At 39.8% G+C, this 19,359-nt stretch overlaps 1 protein-coding gene across 4 annotated transcripts in view; it reads left to right on the top strand.

The window, feature by feature from the left end:
* Positions 1 to 19,359, top strand: part of NTNG1 (netrin G1) — a 192,725-nt gene that overhangs the window by 143,903 nt on the left and 29,463 nt on the right. For 2 of the 4 annotated variants that reach the window (XM_067538344.1, XM_067538343.1), the window contains one exon: positions 1,457 to 1,594. The exons of the other annotated variants lie outside the window; for them this stretch is intronic. In XM_067538344.1, the coding sequence (XP_067394445.1) occupies positions 1,457 to 1,594 (138 nt within the window). The remainder of the gene's footprint in view (positions 1 to 1,456; positions 1,595 to 19,359) is intronic. 4 annotated transcript variants of the gene reach the window in all.

Below are 19,359 nucleotides of genomic sequence, written 5' to 3'. Positions count from 1 at the left end.
TTGTTAGCTAATGGACTGAATTATTATTGTGGAACAGTGTTTGCCAGAGGTAGCCGTTCTTCTCCAGCATGCCAAATGTTTTAAATGTCCTCTGTAATTTATAGTTAATAAGCATTCAGGCAACAGGTGACAAATTTATTACTGGTAATATTTGCTTCTGCATACAATATTTTAAAATCAATGGAAAATTTTAAATTTTTTCCGCTTTTGGCATTTGTAATATGTCTGCAATTTAACGTAATCCTAGCAAACGAGCAAGAATCAGCAAAGTAGCTTGATTAAAAGAAAAACAAACAAACAATGCACCCAGCAAGGTTCCCAGATCCAACAATGGATTTGTATCTCTTTCCTTTGATGGCAGCAAAGATCAAGTGTGTGGGCAAAATTATTATTAGAGGTAGGCTGTGGTCTCAATTACAACAGTGGAGTTACTGTAGGTTTACATTGGTGTAAATGAGAGCAGAATCTGGCCCTTAGGCTTAGAGGAAAAAAGGCAGCTGATCTATAGCAGTGCCAGAAAACCCAACATGGCTGTCAACTCTCTTCCTCCTTTGAAGGGCTCTTGCCTGCCCTGTGGCCCAGAGCCAAGCATGGAATTGGTGATGGTATTGAAAAGAGGGGTTTGTGGTTCAATAGGGGAAGATATATTTCCCTAGAATAAAGGTTATGGAAGATAAAGGGGTCAACCCAAACCACCATTTACTGCAGTCTTTGGTCAGGTTCAAGCACACGTGAGAAAAATCTACACTTGGGTGCTGGACCGCATCACTGGATCTTCCATCCTCACAATCACCCACATGGGGGGAGAGGAAGGGAAGAAGAAAGATGGAATGAAAATGACAGCTTAAAGTCAGTACTGTTCAAGTCTTGTAGTATTTTGCTCCCACCATGAGCTTTTTGCTGTGGAATACATGAAAGATGTATGAACATCCCTAATAAATACACACAGTAAACTCTCATCACTACAACAAGTACCAACATAAATTAACATACTACTCCTAAATATAAAGGGAAGACTATCTTGGAAATAAGTGAAGTGTATTTATATAGCACTTGAAAAATATTCAGCAGAACTCCAAGTATTGAGTAATACAGCTACACCTATTTTAATAATTTAAAAGATTTTATCCTGATGGCATATCGATTTATCCTTGCTATACAAACCTTTCCTTATATTCATTACACTATTTAAAACTTCCTTCCTAAAATGGAATCTCCATTACAATCAGTTATCTTTTTCTTCTACATCTTTTCTGTTTATTTCCCCTCCTCCCCCATAATCAAATGTCTGCTCTTAAAAAGACAAACAAATGAAAAGTGAACCTGTGGTAATTATTCTCGCTCCTCCAAATGTCATTAATAGATCGTCTTCTTTTACTTTTAACACTAGAATTGCTTCCTTTATTGGTATTGTTTGGATTACGGCCAGTGTGCGTGTGTTGTCTTGTTTCTGCAGACTGTAACTGTAACCCTTTTGGCTCTGTCCGTGATCGCTGTAATGACAAAGAATTCTGTGAATGTAAGGAGGGAACATCAGGGCCTAAATGTGATAAGTGTCTGCTGGGATATATCTGGCACAGCTTAGGCTGTCAACGTAAGGAACTGAGAGCTGCCCTTCTGCACCTTTGCTTCTGTATGCCAGCATGTGCAGCTACTTAGAGTAGAAAAAGAGCAAAACTTTTACAAGCTTTAAAAATGCCTTACTGCCTGAACCTTTATGGATACTCCCAAATGAGGGCAGTAAATTGACTGTGCAGTCCATTTATTTCATTATGCTTTTAGTGCCCTCTCCCCTTCTCTCTGCTAATGCCGGCGGAGCTTGTACTGAAATATGCAGATCACTGTGTCTTGCCAGCTATAAATTAAGTTATGTGAGCTAAACCACCAGTGCACCTTCCCAAACTCAGAATTTCTTACTAAAAGACAAAAGGTGATATCTATGTGTGTTAACATATTGCTGTGACTGAACTTTTGCCTTTTGGAGTAACTTAAAAATCTGAGTTAATAAATAAAACTAAACTAAAAGCCAGAGTTAATGAAGCTAGAGATTTTTAACTTCATTTAAAATGAGACAAAACAGCATTTACTATTAACTTTTAGTAGCAGATGATATTCAATATTTAGCTATACAGTGAGCTTCTTTTCTGGGTAACATAACCAAATGCCCCACCATTACATACTGGGCTAGGATGCCGCTGCTGCTGGATTCTTTGTATTAGATCCTTAATATGCTAATCTCTATAACTACTACTTTGAGGATTTAATTCTACAAACTCTTGAAAATCCTTTTTTTTGTTTGTCGTCTTTGCTCCTTGACTCTCAGCATGTGTCCCCCAGTCACACACATGCAAGAGACCATTGCTGCAAGAAACACTTGTTCCTTGTTAGTAAGATCTAGAAACTCATGAAAGATCAGAAAAATAATAATTACTGGCATAGTGTCTTAGCCCTAGATTCAACAATGGTCTAAAACCAAATAGAAATGATATGTCCTAAGATTACTTCTCGCACTCCTAAAATACAACTACCTCTGGGGGCAAAACCTTGGCCTTCAAACAACAGACAATAGTTGCAGAGCTAGAAACTTGAAAAAACTATCAGGAATTTCAGGTAGGAAGACCAATTAGAATGTATCAGCTACTGAAGGTTTGCCATGTGCAGTCTTTAGAGATCTATTCACATTAAACATTTTCTACAATGAATTTGACCTGTTCCTACATTTGTGAATTACACACAGATTTGATTTTAAAATGTTCGTTATTTAGTAACTGGTTTATGCAAACATATTTGACAACTGCAAAGGTTTTGAGGTTTGGTTCCCGGTCTCACTGGAACTAAAATAAAAATTTTCAAATGTTTTTCAGGAAAACAGAATTGTTTTGAATTGTCCATTTTCAGACTGAAACCTGAGCTTGTTTATTTGGGAAGCGGTATGTGTGTCCATGCCCTGGTTCAAGTCCCTGCTCTGCCTGATTCAGAGTGGTCTGGGATGAAAAAAAACAAAAAACCTGCAGTGAATCAGGAGTGTAGAGACTTGACCCTGGAGTCTCCCACATCCCAGACCAGTGCCCTAACTACCAGGCTATGAAGCATGTAAAAGCCCAGCTTCCCACATCCCTCCAGTGCTGGTCCACATCAATTATGACAACCTACTACTGCTTTCAAGTTACTTCTTTAGCTCACGTAGCAGAGGTTTGTGCAGATGAATCATCTGGATATCAGTATTGTGCCATATATTGGAATTTGTTTTTTCAGGGTTTTTTTTAAAACCTAGAAAATTACACCCAGTAAACTATATTAAAAAAAATTTGATGCTGCAAAGTCAAGAACTCAGAACCTTAATTTGGCCCCCTCATGCATACACATCATCATACAGACTTTAATTACATGATGGCATACTATTTCTCTACGGGATCCCTATCTTACTCAGTGCGTGGGATGGACTTCCTCTAGAAATGAGAAGGGAAGGGAGCTGTTGTCTGTAGGACTCCTGCGTCATTTGTTGCAGAAGTTGGAAGTTGTATAGAGAATGAGCCAGGGGACTATAATTAGGCTATGTCTACACTAGCACTTTTGTCAGTCAGGTGCGTGGAAAAACAACCCTGCTCAACATCCATTTTACCGACAGAAGCACTGATGTGGACGGCGGGAGATGTTCTCTAGCTATAACTAATAACTAGCTATAACTAATAATAATTAATATAACTATAACTGAAGTCAATGAGGGCTATGCTTTGAACATAAAAAGAGCTTTACCAGGCCAAGTGCTCTGAAAAATCAAGTTCTAGACATCTCAAATTGGGCACCCAAAATTACTGCATACGTTTGACCTTAATCTTTCTGTGACTCAGTTCTACATCTATAAAACAGAGATGATACCACACCTTCATGTCACAGGGGTGTAATGAAAATAAATTCAATATTTGTGAATCTTCTGAGGACAGATTTAAAAGACTGGGATTGTTTGGCTTGGAAAAGAGATGACTAAGGGAGAATATGACAGAAGTCTATAAAATCATGAATGGTGTGGAAAAAGTGACTAGAGAAGTGTTATTTACCCCTTCACATAACCCAAGAACCAGCGGTTACCCAATGAAATTAACAGGCAGCAGGTTTAAAAACAAACACAAGGAAATACTTCACACAATGCACAGTCAACCTGTGGAACCATTGCCAGGGAAGGTTGTGAAGGCCAAAAAATATAACTGGGGTCAAAAAAAAGAACTAGATATGTTCATGCAGGCTAGGTCCATCAGTGGCTATTAGTCAAAATGGTCAGGTGTGCAACCCCCTACTTTGGGTGTTCCTAGTCTTTGGGAGTGGACGACAAAGGATGGATCATTTGTTGATTGCCTGTTCTGTTCATTGATGCATCTGGCATTGGCCACTGTTGGAAGACAGGATACTGAGCTAGATAGCCCATTGGTCTCACCCAGTATGGCTGTTCTTATGTTCTGTATTTAAAGCAGGGTTAGTGCAGTAAATAAAGCAAGGGGGCCACACTGTAAACAACAAGGTGAAAACAAACTATTGAATAGCTGTTCTACACTGGAAACTTACCATCAGCATAGCTACACCTCACAGGATTGTGAAAAATAAACACCAATGAAAGACATAGCTATTATGGCCTAACCCTCAGTGTAGACAGTGCTACTGCCTCTTGGGGAGCTGCATTAACTGCCACAATGGCAGAACCCTGCCCTCTGGGGTAGGTAGTGTCTACACTGAAGTGCTATAACAGTGCAGCTGCTGCTGTTGCATTTCAAAAGTAGACAAGCCCTAAATGAGGACTGCCCATCCTTTGCACTGAATGAGGCAGGAGTCCTTTGGTAAAAGTCATATGTGTTCCTGAAATTAAAGACTATCATAATGCATATGCCCAAGAGGCAGCATTAGGATTAAATAGGCAACCTTAATTCTGGCATTTCCTTCTGTTTGAATGCTCAACTTTGCAACTTTGATTTTCTTTTAGCATAGTGTTGGGATTCCCTCCAAGACGTTAATGTCCCAGCTCCCAGGAACTCAGCTCGATTCTGAACTAGTCATTCAGGTTTCTTTATTAGCATACAGTAAAACTACGCTGAGTTGAGCAGACTCTAGCACAGGATTGGGTACAGGCTAGACTACAAGTCAAATACATCATCATTAATCAACTTATATACTCATGCTCAAAACAGACTGCCACATGTGGCATTTTATTTTACATCGTATGACACACTCTATGATTGGTTCATTAATTTCTGGGAACCAAGCGCCATACAAATCATAAACTGGTCATGTGCCACATATCTGCCATCCGTTACACATTAGTCGCTACGCTACTATTCCCTTATCTACTAGTTACATATTTACAAGACAACTGTGAACACTGCTGTGAATTCATGCTTTGTTCATTGTCACATGTCCTTGGGCAGAATAGACATTCATAATGGTTTGTGTGTGTAATATATAGTTAAACTAGATTTTGTTGAATCAAAGTTATTGCCAATATTTTGCAGATTATCTAGTTAACACACTAGAAGACAGATATATTCAAAAAAAGTTAAAACACAGCAAGGGATATTTAATAATACCACAGCTCAGCCAAATTTTCTGTTCAAAATCAGAAAAAAAATTCTGAATGCAGTTGTCATAGTTGTAGGATGGACATCAGATGGCCATGTCTTGAGTATATCAAACTGAGTACACGCTGATTAAAATCCACTATCTGATATTTCAGTGTGCAGCAGAGGATTCCATGATCCAGTTGCTTTTGCAATTGGCCCATTTTGTTCCAATCAATTTCTGTTTGGAAGATTTTGTTTACTATTTTCTACTAGAAGATTACACGAAAAACAAAACTAAAATCACTGCACTGCATTATCAAGACCCTGGAGGGATTATTTGTCTAAGCATGCCAAAGACGGTGTCAATCTAATTCCCTGTAACAGATTTCTCCGAACCATGATGCTACGGAAATATATATCATGGGATTTTTTCCTTTTAAAAAAAAAAAATATATATATATATATGTGACTTATTTACAAAATTAGACACATTCATGTTTAGGAAGCTTTCCCAGTGTGTAATTTTGACCTATCACACAAATCCATATTCTATGTCATGCCAGTTCATAGTGCAGATTTAAATTATGCATATGGATTTTCTGTATTAGAAAACATTATACATATCAATTAGCTAACGTCCCGATATTAACAATCCACTTCTTAAAACAATTTTATTCAAAGGCCTATTATGGACCAATATGCTGCAATTTTTTTTTTAATAAATTAAGTCGAGATTGTACCTAGTACAATGGGCAGAAGTGAAAAGAAGGCATAAAGAGACATAGTTCACTTGTGGCATCCCTGTTCAGACAGTGGCCAGGGACAATCTTGGTCCTTGTCTTCCAGCTTGTAAATACGAACATTAGCAACAGTAACATCATAGAGTTCAGGGTTTCCACGACACAGACATAGAATCTAACAGAGCTGTGTTGGTGCAGGGAGAATGCTTGTTATATTAAGTAAAAAGGGTGCAGCACATATGACTGATGTGTGCCCTCATCCCAAGGTCTTCCACAGATATTATTTCTGTCTCAGGCGCGCGCGGGCGCACACACACACACACCCTTTCTCGGTCTCTCATACCTCTCCCCCAAAGTCTAGAGAATGGATTAAAAACAATCTAGCCCTGAAGCTTTTTTTCAGTTTGAGAAAGTGACCCAAATTACCAGAGATCCTTTTTTTATTTTGCAATCATAGGAATTAAATCTTTAACTAATTAATTAATTAATTGAAAACAAGCAAGAAAACCCAACCACATCTTTGCACATTAGGAACCAGTCCAGAGTGGGTTCTTAATGACCTGTGATAAAAGGAACCTGTAACCAAGTGTGGACATATCTGCAGCTAGACAAAGGCACCGTCAATTTTAAAATTAAAGCTGAATGAATAATAAAGAATATTTTCCACAAACATAATTTAAATTTCTACATGATTGTCTTTGCCCTATTCTCATCTCCTGTGTTTATGTACCATAAAATTTCAAGTGATTGAGTTTTACTTGATATATGCAGGAATATTTGCAGAAACATTTTAAATTTTCCTTATGCAAGGATTCATGCTGGAAATGTTTGCCCATTCATCCAATCAGGTAACAGAAATAATACCCTGCTAGTGATTCTTTCAGCCAGTGACAACACCATAGTTTGAATTTTGATTATTCATGATCAACTCACAGAGTTAAAGAAAAGAGTTTGAAAAAGTCAGATAAAATCAAACAATTAATACAATTTAAAAAAACAGCACTCTGCTCCCAGATATTCTGTGAGAAGGTAAAGCAGCTACTGCCCCAAACAGCAATGAGATCCTGACAAGCAGATTGTTGACTCCCACTAAGCCCAAGTGGGGATTTGTGCAGCTGTAGAGGTCCCCCTCTGCAGAGCTGATTACTGAGGGCCTAAGTTTGTTGAATACATTAATGCTGTGAAATATTGGCTCAGCTCTGTTTATCATCTGTTGGTTTAACTGTACAAATCTTAAATAATTAGCAAGTATAATATTCCTTTCAAAAGTGAGAGTTTTCAGCCAGATACCTAACGTTAAATTCTGATTCTTCTCCCTGTAGATGTCGATGTGTATTCCAGGTAGATGTATATACACCCTGTGCTCTGGCACCAGAGACTTTTGCCTAGTAATACCCGTAGAGGGGAGGCACTCACGCCTCGTGTCTATAGTCCTTCCCCTGACTATATGAGGCAGCACTGCCCTGCCTGACCCCTCAGGTCCTTCTTTCCACCCATCAGCTGGAGTCGGAGCTCCATGTGGTTGTCTCACAACCTTGTATTCATCCTTCTTAGCCTAGTTTATTGTACACAGTTAATAGTTAGTTAGTACTTAGTGTTAGTTTAAAAAATAAGAGCGAGTGAGAGTAGCGTTAGCGGTAATGCGCCAGGTGATGACCTCATCAGGGTTCAAGCATTGCCCTTCGGGTGGAGAGGCGATTCCCACCAGCAACCCCCACACATGGTGCTTGCTCTGTCTTGGCAAAGCCTATCTTAAAGAGTACTGTTAGATCTGTAGATCATTCAAAAAGAGGACTTGGGGTATGGGACCTTCGCCTCAAGCAGCATTGGCTTGAACAGATGATGCTGCCTGACCTGGTACCGAGGCCTTCCTCACGCCGCAGATTGTCCTCGGAATGGTCCCTGAAGGTGGATGGTTTTCACAGCATGGGGCATCCCCACAATCGAATGATTTGCAATGAGGGAAAACAGGAAGTGTCATCTATACTCATCAGGAGTTATGGGGAAGGAGGTCAGACCAGGCTTCCTTTCCAATGCTTTCCACTGCAGCTAGCAGTTGACTCTGCTGTACTCCTTCCCTCCTATCCCAATCATTCCCCAGGTCACCACGAAGCTCAAAGTGGATCGAGCCAGGTTCATCCTCATTGCCCTGGCATGGCCAAGATGGAGTTGGCTCATGGACCTCTTCACCCTCTCAATTCAGCCTCCCATACTGCTTCCATTCCTCTGTGGCCTCCTCACAGGACCACAGCCACACCCTGCATCCAGCTGAATGAAGAAGTTCCTACTTAATAGTAGGAAGCTTTCCACTAGGACGACCTACTTGACTTAAGTAGAAAAGGTTTACAGTGTGGTCATTGGCCCATGGGGCCTATCTAGCTGGGACTTCCATCCAGGACATCTTGGAGTACCTGCTGTACCACTTAGCTCTTGGCAGCAATATCAGCCTTTCATCCCCCATCCAAGGAAAAATCAATTTTTTTCCAATGCCACAGTGATGTGATTTCTGAAAGAATGTCTCTGCCTGCATCCTCCAGTCTGAGCGCCAGTCCTTTTGTGGGACCTGAACATGGTTATAGCAGCTCCATTCGAGCCTCTTGCATCTTGTCCACTGCTCCTCCACTCCCAGAAAAATAGCCATTACCTCTGCTAGGATGGTGAGGTCTCCTTACACACAGTTTTCCAAGGACAAGCTAACGCTCCAGCCATATCCGAAGTTCTTGGTTGTGTCTCAGTTTCATTTTAACCAAGTGGTGTATTTCCCTGTATTTTTCCCTAAGCCACATTCCTCCCCAGAGGAGCAACTCTCCATTCATTAGATGCTGCCTAGCCTTTTATCTGAACAGGACTGAACAGTTTCGTGGTTCGCTCGCCTGTCTCTGCACAGACCATCACTAGAGGGATAACATTTTATCAAGACAATGCATGTGATTGCATCAGGTACGCCTCCTCAGCAGATACTGGCTCATTTGACAAGAGTACAGGCATCGTCAGTAGCTTTCCTCAATGACATTTCCATATTGGACATTTGCAGGGCAGCCACATGGCTGTCCATATGTATATTTATGAACCATGACATGATCACTGCATCTTCCAGACCAACCACAAATGTTGGAAGAGCGGTCCTGAGATCTAGACTCAGACAGACACTGAGTTCCCCCTCCTACAGAAGGTACTGCTTGTGAGTCACCTGCAATACATGAATGCATCTACTCGAAGAAGAAGTGGTTACTTACTGTAACTGTGGTTCTTCAAGATGTCATGCAGATGTATATTCCATGACCTGCCCTCCGTCCCCCTGTGCATCAGAGTCTTCCCCTGAATGTTCGCTGTGAAGGAACTGAGGGGGGGTCTTGGCAGAACCGTTTCATATAGTCAAGGGAGGGGCTATAAACACAAAGCAAGCGCCACCTGTCTATAGGTACTGCTAGGCAAAAGTCTTTGGCTCCGGAGCACAGAGCACACACACACCTACCTGGAATACAAGTCTGCATCACCTCTTGAAGAACCACAGTTACTGTAAGTAACCGTTTCATATGTTCTTTTATTTTGCCCCCTATTCCATTTTTTAATAATTTTTATTAAAGCAGGCAGAGGATTACAATTAAATTCTCATCTCTGATGTTCAAACTATACAAACAGCTTGCCTCTGTCTTGTGGACTGAACTTATATCATTCCACAGAATGCTAGGTTATTCTGTTAGTATGTCTTCTATGTATTACCTGATTATTTAAATATAAATAAGCTTCTTTTATTGTCTGTATTTTGCCATGAGTCACAAAGCTAGAAGCTAAAGATTTTATGAAAATCATCATGCCGGTTGAATTTCCAGAGGAAAATCAAACATGAAACTGTGAGCCTATGAATTATATAAATATTGCTTGTAGGAAGTTAATGTTTGCAATTCAACATGAAATCTTTGCTATTCATAACTTCCAAAAATGTCATTCTTAAAAGACATATCACATCCTTCTGTTCTTTCTAAATAGTTCAAATAAATAAATGCAGTTGTCCTCTAGAAATCCCGCCTGCAAGGATACAGAACTTTTATATATCTATGCGTGAAGATGTACATTGTACATCACCCTAAATACATACACACAAATCTTATGCATGAGAGGAAGTGTACTCAAGAGGAAGCAACACAGAATTCGGAATAGGAAGTCTTGATTTCTAATGCCGCTCTGACATGGTCCTGCTGTATATCTTGGCAAGTCACATTATCCTCTCTACTTCAGTTTGTCCAGCTATATGATGGAGATAATATTTACTAACCCACCTCACAAGACTGTTGTGGTTCATTAGGTAGTGTGAATGCAGTGCTTGGAACGTTCCAGACCAAATTCCACTCCAAGTTACACCACTGTAAATTCAGAGTAACTTGACTGAAATCAATCCAGAACAACACTGATGACCCATAAAGGGCAATAGAAATACCATTATTGAAACACGTAAGGATGTGCAATCCAAGAACAAACAAGGCAAAATTATAAATTCCTTTAGCATTATAGGGTCACAGATTCTCAGCTAGTATAAATCAATGTAGTTCCATTGACTTCAATGGAGGTATATCAATTTACCAGCAGAAAATATGGCTCATAATTTCATATAGTCCCCTATCATTGTGGATCTTTAAAGACAGAAAAGAACAGGTCCATACCTTGATGAATACATTGGTTCAAGCAAATACAATATATGAGATAACCATACAGTTGCAATCAAATAGAAGAGACATAAGCCCTCAGGTCAAAGCCTGAAGATTTCATGACACAAGTGGGTTTTAGTGTGGGATTTTATTTGAAGAGGGAAAGGGAGAGTGCTTAGCATGGAGAAGGTGAGAGAATGTTTCAAATGTTAGATTACAGCAGAGAAAGTAATGAAAAAAATCAATGGATACATATTGGTAGCACAATTCATGGCTGGGGGCTGAGGATCCAAGTCCAAGTCTGAAACTTGGTCCGGATCACTCAGTGCTGGCATGGGCTAAGGAGCCGTGCCAAAACAGCATTTTCCACTCTAGAGTGAGTTTGTTAGTAATATTCTCTGACTACAGAGAGCATGGGATTGATGGGCACTGGAGAGAATTCTGGTCTGCTCCCTCCACTGGAGGGAAGGTTTCCATAACAGCACATGACCAAGACATTGGTTGTAAACACAGTAGTCAACAGCTAGTGACATCTACAGGCCTTTAGGAGAAAGTCTCAGGAAGATGAGAGCTCAAAAACAACTGGAGAGGGAACAGAGTAAAGAGTTAACATCACATTACCAGACAATAACGCTCCTTTTGAAAGGGCTAATGTGATCACCTGGTATATATTTTCCCCAAATGAGAGCAAATTATGCATGAACAGCATTTATAAAACCACAGCACCAATCTGGCCATTTAAGAAAGGAAAAGAGCTCCCTAGCATCATGCTATTTTTTTTCTACTCCAGTTGCCTTCACAAACGTGTTAGTTTTCAGGCCTTTCAGCCTTATTAGGATAGAAGCTATTTTTCTCCATTCCACAACATGACTATCAACATTGTCAGCTGTCGAACTAGCTATTGGAGCTTTGACCAAACTAATCCAATCCATTTTAATTGCTGGGGAAGCAAGATGCAAAAGATAGGGGGACTCACAAAGACCTAACCTCCCCTACACCACTGGGGGGGGAGGGAGGGGGAGATAAAATACTAATTTCTAATAAAAGTAGGCAGTGCAGCCAGAATTATATTGTACAGAAGGGAAGTTATTAATCTACCATGGAATACATAAATTGTATTATATGTAAAGAGTCAAAATAAAGGATAGTGATGGATATAATTAGAGTGCATTTCAAAGCAGTACTCTTTAGTGTGCATATTATTTTTTAGTTCATCAATTTTTGTTGGCAGAGCATTATAGGAGATTTCTGCAAATCTAAATATTAGGAAATTCATAAAAAGTTAAGTATCCTATTTGTTTTCTTTAGTCTATATAATTTTAAAATGGTTAATATTTCATAGGTTAATAATAAATATTTTAATATAGTATAATTCAGTCTGGAATAGATAAAAAGGAGATACAACAAACTCCAAAAGATAAGCTTTTATTAGTGAAATAGGAACATGAAATAGAATATAAAGCTTGATAGCAATTACCATTTAATCTATTCATGTTTGGAAACATATTGAAGAGGAAGTGCACATAACTCAGTTAATTGTTATGAATTATTAATTGCTCATTTGCACAGTGATGAGCAAGGTTGCTCTTATTGTGGAAGCTGTCATGCTTTTCTTTTAAACCTGCTCAGTGGCATTGACCTTTGTGTAATTTGCTTGCTTTGCTACTGTTTCATGAGAACAAAAAGAAAAGGTCCATTCAACCAGTACTGAGGTTTTGATCACAAAAAAGGGTCTAAAGGGCACAATTTAGGTTGAACTAAAAACAATCATGTTTAATTACAGACCAAAAAAGGTTATTGACCTGAGTTAATCAAAGATACTTGACGCTTCTTGTCTTGCCATCAATGTTATTGTTGCGATACTGACATAAGCACACACTGACTTTTAAGGCCTCTGTATTCAGGACACTAACATGCACAAATATTTCCATCGGAGCCCAGCTTCACCAAAAAGATTTTCCGATTTGTGTGAGAACCAAAAGTTAATTTAGAGGGAGCTGATTAGGCTCCTAGATAGATTGGACGATCTCCACCTGATTCTCAAAGGTTCTGGCCCATATTTTGTATTGAGGAAATATGACTCAGTATTCTTTTTATACATTTTATGAATGTTAACAAACAGAATTAACATTTAAAAAACCATATCACTAACTAAACTCTTAACGCTTCTAAACTTAGAATTAAGCAATACAGTTATCAAGTCACAATCAATTAATGTCAAATCAACAAGTTAACAGTAAAATTGGATTAGAATTAAATCATCAATTTAGTCAAATCATCAAATTAGTACAGCAGATAATCAATTCTTAATAATCCTAAGACAGGAATCTAAGGAGGCGGCTGTCCATTTGGTTATAAAGCTCAATTAGAAAACTTTACCCCTGGCACTACTATAAAAATTTAACTGGTTTTATGTTTAATATTGAAACCAAATTGTAATTTAATGTCAAATAACCTCACAGCCAGTTAAAGCTTATATGGATTTCACTGCTATGTGATGTCTAACAACCCTTTTCCTTCAGTACAGACAAAGGAGGCCCTAATGGGACCCTTTGATGAGCAGAAGTTTAACAAATCTTACTTACCAGTTTGCAGCTGACAATGTAAAGGTTGTTTTTTGTTTGTTTGTTTGTTTTTATTCTCTCACGGAGTCAAGAACTCTCTTAACAAGTATTTTTATGAGAGCTGTTTGTACCTGGGAAAGTTTCTCACTGGTACCTTCCTTGTGTGGACTTTATGAGTGCTCAGACACACATTCATGCAGACAATCACCCTTCTACATCCTAAATTAATGAAAGGTTGGGATGTGTCCCCATTAATAAAAACAAAAAGAGCAAAAGGAAAAATAATATACATAAAATAACGGGTTCTCTCTTCAGCACTCGCAGTCTGAGGATTCACAGGATTTAGGATCTGGAGCAACAGTCAAGAAACCATATGGTGATAGAGCTGGCACAGTGTTTCGTGCTAGGGGGCCCTTTCAGGAGCTGGGAGACTTGTTAAAGACAGGCGTAACTTTTTCATTATTGCCTTCCCTTCCTTTCCTTTCCCCCCAGGAGGCTGGCCTTCGGAATAAGGAGCGTCAGTCTCCCCCTCCAGTGGCTTGTTGACCCGAAGGAACTAAGATCTTCCATCTTAACCTTCATTTTTATGGTTCACACTTTGCTTGCTCCACCTTAAAGCACCTCCCAATGAGGTGTGCAGACAAATCAGAAGTAAAGTATGTCTTGGACTCTGAACTTGTGGCCCAATCAAGCCCAATTTTTAGGCTGAGTCAGTGTGGAAAAGTCCCACTTAAGGAAGCAGTTTCTAAAAAATATTCATTGTATACCATATGCACTGTGGGCTTGTGACCCCAAAATAAAAAGGCATACGCTTGGTTTTGATGTAGTTACCATAGCCCCCCCACTCCTTTTAGTGTGACTAACATCCGCCCCCCAAATTGTAGGAAAGGTCTTTCAACATCCTATAAAAATAATGAGTTGCAGAAGACCCTCAGAGAAACAACCACTTAACATGCAACCATCAGCAATACTAAAAATGAATATGGACATCTCATGACAGATGTCACCATCTTTTTTTGCAAACGACAATTTGGCAACCATTATCTTCTAAAAGAGTGTGAAAGGATACACAGTTTGTGTCTGGAATTTCCGTTATATAGCAGGAAGTTACTTTAAAGCTTATCAAAATTACCCATTTAAAATAGAAAAAGTTTGTACAAGGTTTATGTTCTCATATATGTTATTTCTTTCACACTTGTTAAATGTTTGAATTTGCAAGGTGCTGAGGGCCCTCTGAGAGGAGTGGAGCTCCCTCAACTCTTGTTAAAGCCAGTGTTTTCACACTGTTTATTATCATTATATTTTATACATTCCTGCAGCTGCCAAAAGACTATATCTGGACTAGTTCACCTGATTTTTTTTTTTTAAACAAAATGCTGGGCCCCATCTTGAATGGCTTGCTATTGGCTTTTTAAGTTTTTGTAGATTTCAGAGGCATAACTAGTGTTAAGGTGCATTGACTGATGACCTGGAATTGAACATATTGAAATGATGTAGTCCTCAAGTATCCAGCAATTTCTTTCCCAGGCTGATTCTCTATAGATTTATATTGGGCCCAATACTGTGGCACCTGAACAGTTGATGAACCATATTACTTCCATTTTTGGCATTTTCTGAGAGACTTCTGAATTTTGCACCCATCAGCATATGTTATGAGTACTCAAAAATCTTCTCAGACTGAATACTTGTTTTATTAAATCTGAGCTTAAGGACTTATTGCTTGGTGTCAATAGATTACTTACTTTATATATAAATCTCCTGAAAATAAATTAAGGCCTTTCATTATTTGCTTCCTTTATGAAATACAAGAGATTACACTTTTACATTTCCCCAGAACGCTCATCTATCTATTCCAAACTATTTTAAGGACCGGATCCTGGAATCTTCTACTCATGCAAGAAGTCTGTCTATCTTCAAAATCATTTGGCCCTCAGTACCTGTAGTAGCACCTTTAATGAATGCATCTTCATGACATTGTGCTGAAATAGATAGGTACATGAGTAGTCTCACTGACTTCAAGTTTTGCTGAAAGTTAAGCATATGAGTGTTTTCAGAATCAAGGCCCAAGTGACTTGACAAGGTCGTACAGGATCTCAACAACAGAGCTGGGACCCAAAGGCATATCTGACAGGCCAATCCAGTGTCTTTACCAAGACTCTCATTCCTCCCATGATTTCAGTGGAACTCTTCATCTAAATAAGGACTGTTCACATGAATAAAGATTTGTAGGGTCCCGTTCTTGGGCCACCACACAGCACATATAGCTGTTAGAATGTTCTGCAAGATATTAATATTATTACCTCCTTTCATTTTCTGTTGTCAATATGATTTCGAGATATGCATCTGTTGATTTCCAGCTCCTTTTCTTTTTTTTTTTACATTGGACCAAAGTCAGTGGCAGAATCACTCAAAGAGACTTCACTGGAAGCCACATAAGTTCATTACCATTTTCACTTATAAAGAAAATAATTAAATCAAAAATAAAACCTTCAACTATGATCATGGGATGAGAAGGGGAGGATGAGATAATACCAGAAGTTTAAAGAGGATGAGATAATACCAGAAAAAGGGAAGGACTTCTTACTGGATAGTGGAGCTTTCTGTAGATCATTAAGGCCAGATCTACACTGCAGAGTTATATTGATATAACTATGTCACTCAGGAATGTGAAAAATCCACACCCCGGAGCAACATAGTTATACCAACCTAACCCTTGGTGTAGACAGTGCTAAGTCAGCTGGAGAGCTTTTCCCATTGACATAGGTACCGCCTCTCAAAGAGATGGATTAACTACCCCAACGGGAGAAGGTCTCCTGTCAGCCTAGGAGCATCTTCACTGAAACGCTACAGCTTATGCCTACAAAAATTAAATGTGTTAGTCTTTAAAGTGCCACAGAACTCTCGTTGTTTATACTGGGGTATGTGTCTGGGGCCCAGAAAAGGGCCTGCAGTGTTTAAAGCGTTGTGTCCAAAAACTGTTTCCTGCTGTATTATTACACTTTGGACAGGTGTATGTTTATATATGCCACTCTTCCTTACCAGTGACTACCTGTGCCTTCTTGGTGGCCCAAATTCTGCAGAGAGCATGTCAAAGCAGCATATTACCATTCACACAAATGCCTACTGACTGAACCTGGAATCAGTGTTTAAATTCAGATTTATATTATATAAACGACCAGCCTTCAGGTAATTTTGACCCTAGCAGGTCTTTCCCGCTTTTCAGACAAACATAAAACCCAACAGATTTTCCAGGTGTACAAAGAGCAGAAGCACGAAAGCCTTAACACGCATTTTATGAGTGGATAAACTGAACTACTGATCTGCTCTGGGATGCATGGCTGTAATCTGCAACCTTTGAGCTGGTGCTAGAGCGCTACAGACTTTATACCCTGAAGCTGTAGCTATGCTGCACTTCAGTACCTCGAGACGGGGGACACAAAGGTGTTAAGCCACATTTACTTTCCATCAGTCATGAGCCATCCTTTTCTTGGTCTGGCCCCTGCTTAAAATTAGAGCAACTTGAAGACTTCTCTAATGGACCCTCAGAGTCATTCCAGCTGTAGGGAAGTGCCAGGATATAAAGGAGACTCACCCAGCCATATCTCCCTTTTTTGGGGGGAATCCTCCACTGACTAGTTTTGCTGGCTTTAGGGCAGCTTTGAAAAGCAGTGCCAAACAGTCTTAAGGGAAGCACCAGACTACCTTACACGTGCTTACCATTTTCAGCTTCATGTGCATTGACAGGCAACAACAAAGATAAATGGCATCCTCATTGAATGAAAACAAAACAAAAAAACGCATCCATGGGAGACCATTCAGCAGGGTGTCCAGTTAATGAAATGCTGCCTCATAGTGAGCTCTGAATATGATACGTATTTTAAAGAGAAAATGAACTTCTCATTTAAATCAAAAGACCCTTAAGCTGGGACGCTTACCTTGAAGCGTTTAGAGTTTTATTTCCACGGAGGGGAAACAGAGAGAGAGCTTCACCACATGCAGCTTTTTCTTTCGAGAACTACCACTGGATTTGGATAGCAAGGCACTAAACAGTGAATACTACAGCAAGGTTCATCTCCCGCAGGGTCTTAAACTGCTCCCACTGGCTGATCTCCTACTGACTTCAAGGTGAGCAGGACTAAGCCCACAGTGCGATGTCATCTGGCGTCACTAGTGCAAGGAAATTCTTAGAGCAGCCACAGCAAACTAAAATCAGTCCCACTGCATCAATGCTGTGCAACACGCACTGTAGCTCTTTGCCAGCAAGCTTTAGCTCACAGAAACACATACAATACCCTGGGAGCTTCTTTATTGATAGGTTGTAATACTGCACCATATATAGCAAAAACAATGAGAGTTCTGTGGCACTTTAAAGACTAACACATTTAATTTTTGTAGGCATAAGCTTTTGTAAGACTCAGCTCACTTCGTCAGATGCAGAGGTAGAATGATACAGTAAATAGGAAACATAGATATACAAGTGCAAAGAGAAGAATGGGGGAGGTGGATGAAAGCCGGGTACTTGAGGGCTAATGACAGTCATTGAGTAGGAGGTGAGAATGGGTGAGCAAAGTAATTACTTCTTGTAATGAGAGAGCCATTCCAAATCTCTGTTTAAACCCAGTTTGAATGTGTCAAGTTTGCAGATCATTTCTAACTCAGCAGTTTCTCTTTGAAGTCTGTTTTTGGAGAAGTACGGGGACTTTCAGGTCAGTGACAGTGTGCCCTGGGAGATTAAAGTGTTCTCCCACTGGTTTATGGATGTTATTTTTTATGTCTGATTTGTGTCCATTTATCCTTTTGCGTAGTGATAGTCCAGTTTGGCCAATGTACGTTGCAGAGGGGCATTGCTGGACATGATGGCATGTATAACGTTAGTGGACGTACAGGTGAATGAGACCCTTATGGTGTGATTGATGTGGTTAGGACCAGTGATGTTGTCACTAGAGTCAATATATGGGCAGAGCTGACAACAGGGTTTGTTGCAGGGATAGGTTCCTAGGTTGGACTTTTTGTAGGGTGTATGGTTGCTGGTGAGTATTTGCTTCAGGTTGGGGGGCTGTCTGTCACCATATTTCTCCAAAAAAAACCTCCAAAAACAGACTTCTAAGAGAAACTGCTGAGTTAGAAATGATCTGCAAACTTGACACATTCAAACTGGGTTTAAAACAGAGATTTGGAATGGCTCTCTCATTACAAGAGGTAATTACTGACAAAGTGAGCTGAGTCTCACGAAAGCTTATGCCTACAAAAATTAAATGTGTTAGTCATTAAAGTGCCACAGAACTCTCGTTGTTTTTGCTGTATACAGACTAATATGGCTACCCCTCTGGAACTGCACCATCTATAGTTGGTGAACATAATGGCCCAGATATTTCAAAATGCATCCACCGAAGTGGCACATGCACAAACTCCCATTTGGTGCACAACCTCTCTCTGCATCCCTATATGCACATGGAAAACAGGGACAGTATGTGTGCAGCAGAATTTGTGTACATGCAAAGTTTGGAAAATATGGCCCAACATGTGCAGCCCTCGCAGAAAGAGGGCCACATATTGGGTGCCAGCTGGTTACCAAGTTCTGGATCAGAACAGCCTCGCGGTTGCTCTAACTCATGCCAGACTGCAATGGGTTGAAAACACAGCTATGGATAAGTCTAGGGCACCTCATTCTGTCCATGCCCCCTGTTCCATTGTCTGACAGCATCGGGTATGCCTACACTGCAACTGGGAGGTATGATTCCCAGCATGGTAGACAGACTTGCACTAGCTCTGCTCAAGCTAGCATTTTGGAAAACACTGTATATGTTGCAGCTGGGTGGCGGCTCAATCTAGCCATCCAAGTCCACCCAAGCACTTCACAGTG

The sequence above is a fragment of the Emydura macquarii genome, unplaced genomic scaffold, assembly GCF_026122565.2.
Source record: "Emydura macquarii macquarii isolate MOO-44397 ecotype Brisbane River unplaced genomic scaffold, CSIRO-AGI_Emac_v2 contig_480, whole genome shotgun sequence".
NCBI classification, from domain to species: domain Eukaryota; kingdom Metazoa; phylum Chordata; order Testudines; family Chelidae; genus Emydura; species Emydura macquarii.
The sequence above is the reverse complement of the archived record's forward strand: the minus strand, read 5'-3'. Positions and strand labels throughout refer to the sequence as shown.